Genomic DNA, 11,185 nt, shown 5'->3' with positions numbered 1-11,185 from the left:
CCAAAGGTGAGTCAGGGAGGCTCTACAGTGGTAGTAATTCAAGGTGGAAAAGAGGCTGTCTGTGAAAAGGGGAAAATAAGGAAGTTTTCCTAATTTCTACCTATTTGCATTCTCACTGACATCCTGTCACACTTTTAGCTTCTCTCATTCCTTGGAGTCTCAGAACAGCAGAGACTTCTTATGCTTGAAGAAGGGTGATTGAGCCCAAAAGCTTGCTAAAAAATTTTTTCCAACTACTCAGTTGGTCTAATAAAAGATCTCACATCTACCCAAAGAACTTTGCCTGCCTGTGTCATTAGACCAACATGGCTACAACCAGAATCCCAGTTCTAAGTAGTTTTCAGTTCTGTTTCTTGTTCATTGCTCACTTTAATTGATATTCATTATTCATGTTGTGTGATCCATCACCTAAGTCATGTGTTCTGCCCTATGATTGGATGACTGATGTATTTTTACACAGGATAACAAGCTTCAGGTAAGCATTTCAGGCAAATATACATTCATGCTAAAATTCACAAATGTTTTTGGGTTTGCAACATTTGCACAAACCCAATTGGCTGAATATATGCAAACAACAACCCATTTTACTCCACAAATCAAATGAACCAAATACTGCCTTCACTCTTTATATGATGATATAGTGAGCCTACCCATTCCTCACCCAAATGTTTTCATATTAGTCTTGAAGCAGTATTCTACAAACAAACAAGTGGAAACGTGCAGTGTCATACTATATTACCATAGTGTGCAGCGATCAGCACCTCAGAGTACTTAGATGAGATCACAAAAATACTGTGATGAGGTTGGACAACAAAAAAAGGGGGAGGCGGGGAATAGTGGGTGCGTCTACATGCAACGCATTAATATGCATTGGCCTAATTTAATGTGTATTATGGGCGTGCGTCTACGTGTGTGTGCCCTTAATGCTCATTAAAACTGGCAAAATTAAGCTAATCATGCCTATATTTGATACTTACACGTGCAGGTATCAAATTTAGGTGTGATTAGTTAATGCACATGTAGATATGCACCAGGTCTGCCCAGCCACTAGGGGAACATGGCAGGGCTGCAGGGACTTGGCATTAACTTTAGTGACAAATCTCTGCACATGTAGGCACCTGCCAAAAATCGCTTAATGCACATTAGTTTGATGCGCATTAAATTTAGTCACGCTTAAATGCACATGTAGATGATCCCACTGTGTTGGATTCAGTTGGATCTCTCTGTACTAAAGCTAGGTAAACGATAGGGCCTACATGACTGATGTGGGGAGGGAAAAATTTTAAAATCCTTTTGTTTGTTAAAAGAATTAGAAAAGTTGTCCAAGAACAGTTAATCCATGGGAAAATTTGAACTGTATAACACAGCCAAGAAGTTTGATGTAAAGTGTTCTGCTGTGAGAAAATATTGGCCAATTCAGAGTTTTAATTTATACACTCCTTTTTTCAAGGATTCCAGAATATTTTGGAAAAGAGAACATACATGCCTTAATTTGTTTGAATTAATGCCTCTGTTTTCCCCGTTTGATAAAACGTCTCTAGCCCCTTTTGGACATGTTTACCCAAATGGTCTTAGCATTCAAGAGTACAGCTCACACCCAGTTAAGGAAATCAGCCTTTTCTTAAACTGCTAGTTTTGCCTCTCATTAACATCTTATTTTTTGGCTCAGCTATCTGAGTCCTGTTGATAATCCTGACTTCCAGATGGGAGGGCTCTTGAGTCTCAGATACACTCACATCTTTAATTCCATCAGGTTTTGTTTAGCTGTAGTATGTGTGCTTAATCCTAACAACACTTTACACTCTTATGGCAATCCAAAATATTTTATTGCTGCTAACTTAACCTAATTCAAGAGAACTATAAGGTGTATGGATGAGTGTATACTCATTAGATAAAACAGTAGTCTGCAAATTTTGTTGTCTTATGGCCAACAGTTGTGAAGAAGGAAAACATTGCAGACAACTTGAAGCATAACAAGCCATTCAGGTGCCCGGGCAGTGGTGATTTCCAGCTGCCACTGTGTCACAAGCATGATCGTGTGGCTATGATGGCAGCTGTTTTTTTCTCCTCTTCCCTCACTTACCCCCAAGTCAGCACCTAGGGCTGTTGCCCTGGTTGCCCCACCTGAGTTCATAGAACCATAGAATCATGGACAATTAAGATTGGAACGGACCTCAGGAGGTCATCTAGTCCAACCTCCTGCTCAAAGCAGAACCATCCCCAACACTGCTACAAGCAATATCCTTCCTATTCTGCACTCTCTGTCAATCTCAGTTTTAACTTTTTAATTTCTTGTGGCTGCCTGTGACAGGAGTATCGCTACTGGAGCCTTTCTATTGGTGACTCCGCCCTCTTGTTATGGGCCAACCACCTGCTTACTCTCCTGCCATGCCTTGATCTTAAATTGATTAATTGATTGATGTAATTATCGGGAGGCTGCCCACTTTATGCGCCCCAGTGCCAGGGGGCGCTATCTGCGGCTCCTTTTCCTCCCCTACACCGCAGCCCAAACCTCGTAGATGGTACTGACGTGGTTTTGACCTGGGCCCTGTTGTGACTTAGCCCTCTCCTTTACCTCCTTGGGGCTTCTTGCAGCCCCCTCCTCCCTTGCTCTGGGGCTTCTCACTCCTCGCATCCCTCTCTCTGGGCTTCTCACTGCCCCCCTTGCTCTGGGGCTGGGGTCAATACACCCCAAATACTGCACTGTCTCTGGCGCCAGGATCCCCATGCTACCATGGAGCCCCTATGAGGCCTCCTCCAACCCCTAATAGCCTCACCCAGTCCTCCAGTCAAAACAATGAACACAAAATCACAAAGCCCTTGGGCTGTAACATAAAAAGCTAGACCATACAGCCAAACAACATTTGATCCCTATCAGGAAATGCTCCAACCCCCAGCAGCGACCAGGAGCTGCTCATGCAGTCAGGGTTCTCCCCTCTGTCTGCACTGGCCAAGTTCCTCCTCCCATGACCACCAGAGGGAAACTGCCCTCTTAGCCTCCCGCCTGGGCTTATATGGGCCAGGCCCTACCCCTTCCTGTCAGCTGGCTCCCCAGTGGTTGTCCTGGCAACCAGCACCTGTTACTCTAGCTACCCTGGTAACTGGCAGCTGGGCCTCCCTCTTCTTGTCACTAGGGGTCTCTCCCGAGCTGTTTTCTGCTCTCAGGCACAGGGCACCTGAATGCTCTGCGACACTGCCACAATGGTTCTTCTGTCTTAGAGTTCTGCAGGGAGTATGTTTCCTGCAGGCCAAGAGTTGGGGACCCTTACTGTGTATGGAGAAATTGTGGATGGCCAAATTGAGGCACAAAGTGGTTAAATCCTATCATGAAGGCCTGATACTCATCTGAATTCTGAAGTCAAGCATGGTGATTTGGAATTCTGACTCCCGACATTTAGTTTTAACTGCCAGATCACATCTTCTGCACATTTTCCCCCAGCAGGAACAAATATGTAGAAATGGTTTCAGTGAATTCCTGGAACAGATGAAAGGAACGATGGCCCAGTTCCTCAAAGTTATAGGTAGATAGATGCTGGAGACACAAGGGGTGAAGAATAAGCCCACTAACAGACATACTGACTCCTTTTCCTTTCTGCAGAGGGAGAGGAGAAGGTGGTGGACAACACTGATACTATTAATTTATCTTGCTATGTAGCCATGGCTGTTAAAAAAGGACTAGAGTGGAAACTCTCCAGCCAAGCAAGGTGAAGTTAGGGAAGGAGGGAGGAGTGCTTGAACAAATCCCCAGGTCTGTTGCCTCTTGGGGCCAGCTGTGCTGCTTATGCCACATCTCCATCATCCATTTCTTAGGTCTAAAGGATACTTAAACTCCTCGGTTTCACTGAAACTTTTGAAGTTTTGCATTAAATTGTTCCTTCCATATACTTCTGAGGAGAATGAAAGCATATAGGCACAACTGATAGCACAAGGTAACCCATGACTGATAATCTGCTGTAGAATGAAACACGTTGATTTGAAACTAAAAAGAAATGTTAGCCTTATTAATCATACACCTAACTGCTTACCATTTTCTCTTCTCCATATTTAACACTTTATATATATTTTCTTGTCCATAAATCAGAGGTCAGAGTTTCATGAAGAAAACAAGCTGAAGTAGAGCTGAGAGATTCACCTTTGTTTTAATTCTGCTTTCAGTGCTGGTATAGGAAGAACTGGATGTTTTATTGCTACTGCCATTGGTTGTCACCAGTTAAAGGAAGAAGGAGTTGTAGATCTATTAAGCATTGTCTGCCAGCTTCGAGTGGACAGGTGAGTTGCAATGCAACCATCAGATCAGTCTAATAACTGACATGCCATTTGCAGTCAATGTTTGTTACATTAAAATCTGATGTATTTGTCAGTTAACGTCAAAGAACAGAAGTACTGTAATGCAGAAATACTGTCCTGAAGCCAACACTATACAATATTACAGAAGGTTAGAAATATCAGCAACTACAAATGACTCTGGTAAATTGTAAATATGAACTGAAATGCTTAGATTCTTAAAATGTTAACGCACCACATGGGAAGACTTAAGAATTCCAAACTATCATGCGTAGGATTTTCAGAAAATCTCAGTTGCCCTAATTTCCTGTCCAGCTTTGCTAGAGGGATTTTTACTATGGACTTCAGCAAGAGCAAAGTTTAGGCCAGGGCAGGGTATGCCTGTACTGCTTTCAAGGTGATCCCAAGACTGTGGCCAGGTGCACCGCTCATCACTCTCAGAAGCATGTCCTGTACAGATCTGGAGAACCTTCCTAGGTACCTACCACCAGGAAACCACTCAACATTTTTCCAGCACACATTACATGCAGAATGTGAGTAAGTGGGTAGGGTGTGTTCTTGGTCGTGGTCTTAAGATCACTGCAGAAACTATAGAGACATACCCACTGAGTGCTTTGGGAAATCCCTTTCCACACTTTAACCAAAATATCTATTAACAAATTTTCTATTTTTCTCCTCTGTCAGGACCTGAGTTTGGGGTTTTATGTTTCTCTTGCATGAGTAGTTTTCACTTAAGTAAGCTAGGGAGCTATGACTTCCTAGGTGCAATGATAAGAAATATGGCTGATTTTGATATTAATTTAATTGTCATGGAGGAATTCTGTCCAATCCAGGAAGCCTGGGTATTGGTAGCAATTTGGCAGCATGGGACTTCTTCAATATTAGGGGAGGAGGGATCAGGATTCACACGTGGCAGTGGCCAGATGACCCAGAGAAACATCAGTGGCAGCAACTGGGTCATCAGCACTGGCCCTTTATGGAGCAAGTGGCATTATTTCAGTCCATCACTCCTAAAAGATGCAAATTCCTGCTCTAAGGGGAATTATTTCTAGCTGGATCTTGCAGCTTATGAACATAAATGATACATAGGAGAAGGGAAAATCCCTCCTCTGATTCAAAAACTGTCTAATAGAATTTTCCACTATCCATTTGACAGTGTATTTGCTGCCTTAAAAATAAAACAGGGGATATTTATTTCCCTTTTAGTAGCTCTATTATAGAATCTTTTATATTTATTCTTCATGATGTCCAACTGTGTTTTCACTATACTGGAACAAACCCTGGTTTTAGGTACACCAATATTAATGTACTTATTCCCATCTTGAAACAATTATTCCAAACTTGCATTGGTATAACTGGTCACAGAATCTGACATTGCATTTTTATTTAATCACTTATAAATATTACTACACCAGATAAACTTAGAAGAAGAGTAAGTCAAATCAGAACAGTGGATATCCGATCTAAATAGACATATTCAGGGAAGCAGTGAATCTCACAATGCACACATGTATTTTAAAGAATCTCTAAATATTGTAATTTGACATGCCTGCTTATTCACTAAATTCTTATACAGATTGTTGACTCGCAGTAATAAATGCTATAGCTTTTATGGGCAGTTTTTCCATATCCTCATTCACTAAAGACTTAAGCAGTAGCTGACATAACACATAAATAAATAAGATTTTTTTTCCAGTTAAAATTCAGAAAAGCCAAATACTTTGTCTTTCAAAATTGTTCATAGTTCCTAGCTTATTGGTTTAATCTGCTATCTAGGCTCCCTCTACACGTTGCAGATATCATGCAGTTAACTGGTTAATTGCACAATTACCTTGAGATGAGCTCCACATTCAAAGTTGCTGTCACGCCATAAAAAGCTCCAACCAGCTATAAAGTTAGACCTCAAAAATGAGTACTAACTTTATAGCTGGTTGCTGTTGAGCTTTAATTTGCACGTGTAGCAGGGTCTCTCCTCCAACTGGGAGACTGTCACCTAACGGGGCTCCCAGGTGCAGGGGTGCACCTTGTCCAGCCCAGGCTGGAAGTCCCACAAATAAGAAAGAAAGGATATCTTTAATTTACTGCTGGGGATCCATAGGTATCCTGCTGGAAGAGACTGGCTTAGAACTTTAAGTGAGTTCATTTCTCAAATGCTATGTCCCCACTTCCTTTCCAGCCAGCCCTACCTGAAAGCATGTAGAAGTGTGTACCTGGCTAAATCCAGGTCCTGTGGGTAGTGCGGGTACTGAGCCATTTATATTGCTATATCTCCATTCTGAGTGAACTTTCCACTGCATGGGCCCACAGCCTGAATTTCAGCAGAGCGCATCCAACCGATTGTTTATGAAAGACAACAATGCATAAGTACTTTACATACTGAGCCAACTCCAGCTTAATTTACTTACATGTCTACCACCATGGGCCAGTGCAGCAACTGAAAGTGGAGGAGGCAAAATACTATGTAAAAAATAACTCCCAAGCCAGGAATTGGAGTCTGGATTAGCTGCATGAAGAATCAGACCCAAAGCTGTGGTTTTTGAAATAGCGTTGTAGTGGGGAATGAAATTCCCAACTAAGGTGTGTCAGTATTTCCTCTGCTCCAAAACTGCAGCTTAAGTTACAAAAGCTGAGTAATGGGTGGAAGAACCTACTGGCAACCAGGGATGCTGTGCTGTGTAGAGAGGCCGGCCTCTGCCTCTCCCAAACCCAGTCCAGAGATAGGATTCAACTGCACTCAATGTGGACTGCAGTTTTGCTGTGCACGTAAGCAAGAAACCTTTGATACCACATATCTTCAAGCTTTTTTTTGGAATACTGTACCTAGAAACTCTTTACATTCTTAAAGGCACATTCTTGGAATGATCTTCAATGAGTTTTCTTTTGGTTTCTCAGACAGGATGAAAAGAATTTCCAACATGCGTCAATTCATTGTTTAAGTATTTTGACTAATCACTGAATTTTTTAAAAAAGGCATCATATTCCTTTGGGACCAGACTATGCTCAGCTGCACCAGTGATGAGCAAGGGAAGGACAGAGGACAAGTAGCTTCCCTGCCCTTTGCAGCCTGGAAAAAGAGCCAGGAAAAGTTACAGTCCTTGCACTTTCAGAATACCAGGGACTGTTTCCCTTTTTACACACCCTGTACAGACTAAGAAAAAAGTATGCAGGGTCTTGGTCCAGTTATTGCAGAAGAGCCAGCAGTGCTGGCTAGTCATGCAGAGGGAAAGCTATAGTTATAAGCTATCTTCTCTGTACCCCATAAAAAACCTAATTTGTGGAGGTAAATTTTCTCTTGGTACACCCCTCACTTCTGCTACTAACTCAACCTTGGGAGATTGATGGCACCCTTTATATTAAATATTACTAATATGCAACAAAAAGGGAAGTCAAGTTTATAACGCTTCTTTGGATAATAGAAGTGACAAGGCCTGCCTGTTTGAATCTGCATCTGTAAAAGACTCCATTGAACAGTAGAGCTGGGGGAATGTTGCAAGACATTCTTTTCCATGAGTTGTCCATTTGAATTTTTAAGGAAACTCAATCACTTTGACAGCATTTATGCCTCTAGTCCCTGAAGATTCCTGTGAATAACCTTTGCTATTGGAAACACTGGCCCAAAAAACAACAAACAAAAAACCACCTCACCAAATTTTCAATTTGCGTATTCCCTGAAAACAAATTTAACTGCAAAGTTAATTTGCAGTGGCGCAGATATGGAATTTAAAACAGAACATTGCAATTTTTATACCCCAGTAGGCAATTTGAGAGCTGCTGAGTTCTTGGGTTAGTTATATAAATCACCCAACCAAGTAATGCCACAAAGAACACATAGTACCTTATGTAGAAAGAATGAGTGACATATTCCTAATGAATGATCTGTAAACCCCAGAATTATTTCCCAAAGAAATTTGTGGGTAGTTTTTGAATACTGAATAAATCTGCTGACTTTACAATATTTGACACATAATATTAAAAATGGACTATGTAACTCTAATTATATAAAACTACTTGATACTGCAGTATCTAAGTACTGCCAGGACTTTTATAAAAGAAGTAACAATAGCAATCTTCCTTCCTTCCTATCCAGCCTGTAGGAGAAATTGCTTGATCTGATATGGTAACTATGGTGTCTGCGGAGGGAAGCCTGTCCTCATTCTTATCACTGATGGAAGTGAGTTCCATAGTCTAGACCCAGTTCTTGTGACATCTTGACTCCTAGCCACAAACCTTTCTCTCTTGGAAAGCATTTTGATGCTATGTGGAAAGTAGCTATCATAGTGAGGTCTATGGTTGCTAAAGAAGTGGTAACCAGTGGTGAGGGAGAATTACAGTGATGTGCTCATGCTAAGCATATTTTGTAACAGCTAGAGCTTTCTATCACAACATGTGATTTCATTCCTAGAAATAAGAGACTGCAGTAGTCAAGCCTTTGTACATGCCACAAAATTGGCCTTTAAAGCGGCTTAAATGCCCTTTTACATTGCTTTAATGGTGTTACTCTGTGGATGCTCAGTAGCGTATTCCGCTTTAATGGTGTTGCTGTTTGTGACCACCCCACCTCCAAGGTGTTTTAGTTTGCTACCTAACAAAGTGCAATAGTGCACAGGGCGCTGGAAGCTGATGTGCTGTGGGCTTGGTGGGCTTCCAGCTCCCCATGCACCGTCCCTGCACCTTCTCTCGCTGCTGTGTGACCCGGCAGCAGCCCATGCAGGCAGACAGGCTCAACTGAAGAAGAAAAAAAAGTGGTGAAGAGCCTAATCTTCATTTATTTCTTTTTTTTCTCTCAGAGCCTGCCTGCCTGCCTGAGCTGCATGGGGGCCCGTGATTCCCTTCACAGCTGTGGTGCCCCCTGGGACCACCCAGGCTGGGTACCAGTAGCAGGTGCTGCCTCGGGAGTGCCACCACTGCCATGGAGAGAAGCACTGCTCCCCCTGCAGCTGTGGAGGGAAGCACCAGGCCCCCACACAGCTCAGGGACCATTCAGCCCACTGGCAGCTCACCCTCCCCATCCTCCCCGCCAGAGAGGCAGGTAAGGTTGGGCCCCCACACTTGTCTACACACCACAGGGGTGTCGTTCATTTAATTGTCCCTAAACTGAAATGGTGGAAACACCATTTCACTTTAGGGAGAACTAAACCAAATTAAACCCCTGTGACATGTACAAGCAGCTGTCAAGCCTGGAGGTCACAAAAGTGTTACTCACTGGGTTCATCTACATGTGCACTTAACTGTACAGTAGATTAACTTGCTGCAGTGTAAAGCATCACAATCTACAGATGTGGTGCTATTAGACCACAACAAACGTATTTTCACTGCTGTAAGATAGCACTGTCAGGGGCAGTACTGTCTTATGGTGACAAAAGTAACTGCACCTAAACACAAATGTAAATACTGACTTGGGTGTAAATTGTGCCCAGGCAGCAGGGGGCCGGACCCCGTCCTACTACATGGCTCACCCTTGTGCCCCACCCAGCCCCTCCGCTGCCTGACACCTCCACCTGGAGCCCCGGGCTGGCCCCTGAACCTGCTGCCAGCCTGGGACTGCTCTGCCCCGATTCTAACTGCTGCAGTCCTGGGTGCATGTGTAAATGCTGTGCCTGGAAGCAATTAATAGCTCTGGCATGAACTGTATTGGAGTTCATTCAGTCAATTTAATTGCATGTGCAGACGCACCCCGTGAGGCCAGATCTGAGCCTGACAAGGAGGAATTGAATCTCCTTAGCAATTGTATATGGAACTGGTGTTTTCTTCATTACTTCCTGCCTGCTTTCCACTTTGACTGGTTGGCCATCAGCAGCATTAAGGAAACCAAAAGAATGTTGTGGTTGTAGACCAGCAAAGAGATCTGTGTACCAAAATATTTATTTTGTTTGACAGTTCTTGCCAAGGACTGCGTATCAGCTGCCTTTTCTTTTAGATTAACACATTTTAAAAACAATATTTTATGTCTGATAGAGGCCTGATCCTGTATTTCTTGTAATGCAAACCTCCCACCTGGAATTGACTATTTCAGTTAAGATTTAAGGGAAAGTAGTGTACAATACAATACATTTTCCTTTTCCCTTGGGCCATATCCTTTCTCTGAGATGTACTCATGCATCATATCCAACTTGCTAAAAGTTTTGGAAGGCCTGTGGGATTCCCTATAGCAGGGGTGGCCAACCTGTGGCACATGGGCCTCAAGTGACACAGGCCATCTCTGTGTGTGGCACGCAATAGATCATGGAAGGGACAGCACATAGGGCAGGAAGCAGAAGGCAGAGTATCAGATGGGGCAGGGAGCAGAAGGAGGAAAGCAGAAAGCAGAGTAGAAGGTTGAGTATAGAGCACAGGGCAAGAAGCAGAACAGCAGATCAGGCAGGGGAGGGGGACTGAAGTAGCACTCGAGGAGGGTGCATAGCTAATTTGTTGCATGCCTGCTCTGTATGATCTAGATACAGGGGAGGGCAAAATATGGGCCATGGGCTGGATCTGGCCCACCAGGCCATTCTATCCAGCCCACAGGACCCCTAAAAGTTTTGAAAATATTTATCTGCTCCTGGCTGCCTGTCAAAGACAAGAGCCAGGGGAATTAGGACCTGGGGGAGCCAACAGCAGGAGCCCAGCCCCTCCACACCCACCCCCAGCCATTTCCTTGCTTCCCACCCTGCTTCAGCACCGTGTGGCTCCCATCTACATTGCCGAACTGGGGAGCATGCGCCCCGCCAGTACCAAGGTGTGTGTGTGCACACAGGCAAGGACTGTGTGTGTGTGTGTGTGTGTGTGTGTAGTCAGAAACAGTCTATGTGTAGGTAGGAGCACTGTGTTTGTATGTGCGTGTGCAGACAGGGGCGGTGTGTGTGTGCATAAGTGCAGGCAGGGACACAGTGTGTAAGTGAGGCAGGGGCAGTGTGTGTGTGTG

The 11,185-nt window shown here is 43.6% G+C and overlaps 1 protein-coding gene across 1 annotated transcript in view; it reads left to right on the top strand.

The window, feature by feature from the left end:
* The window catches only part of PTPRR (protein tyrosine phosphatase, receptor type R), a 302,767-nt gene that overhangs the window by 283,399 nt on the left and 8,183 nt on the right, over positions 1-11,185 (top strand). The window contains exon 14 of the mRNA XM_019514731.1: positions 4,156-4,269. Within this exon, the coding sequence (XP_019370276.1) occupies positions 4,156-4,269 (114 nt within the window). The remainder of the gene's footprint in view (positions 1-4,155; positions 4,270-11,185) is intronic.

Source organism: Gavialis gangeticus, unplaced genomic scaffold (assembly GCF_001723915.1).
Source record: "Gavialis gangeticus isolate Ggan-Ray unplaced genomic scaffold, GavGan_comp1, whole genome shotgun sequence".
Lineage (NCBI taxonomy): Eukaryota > Metazoa > Chordata > Crocodylia > Gavialidae > Gavialis > Gavialis gangeticus.
Note: the sequence above shows the minus strand (reverse complement) of the source record. Positions and strands in the feature narration are given on the sequence as shown.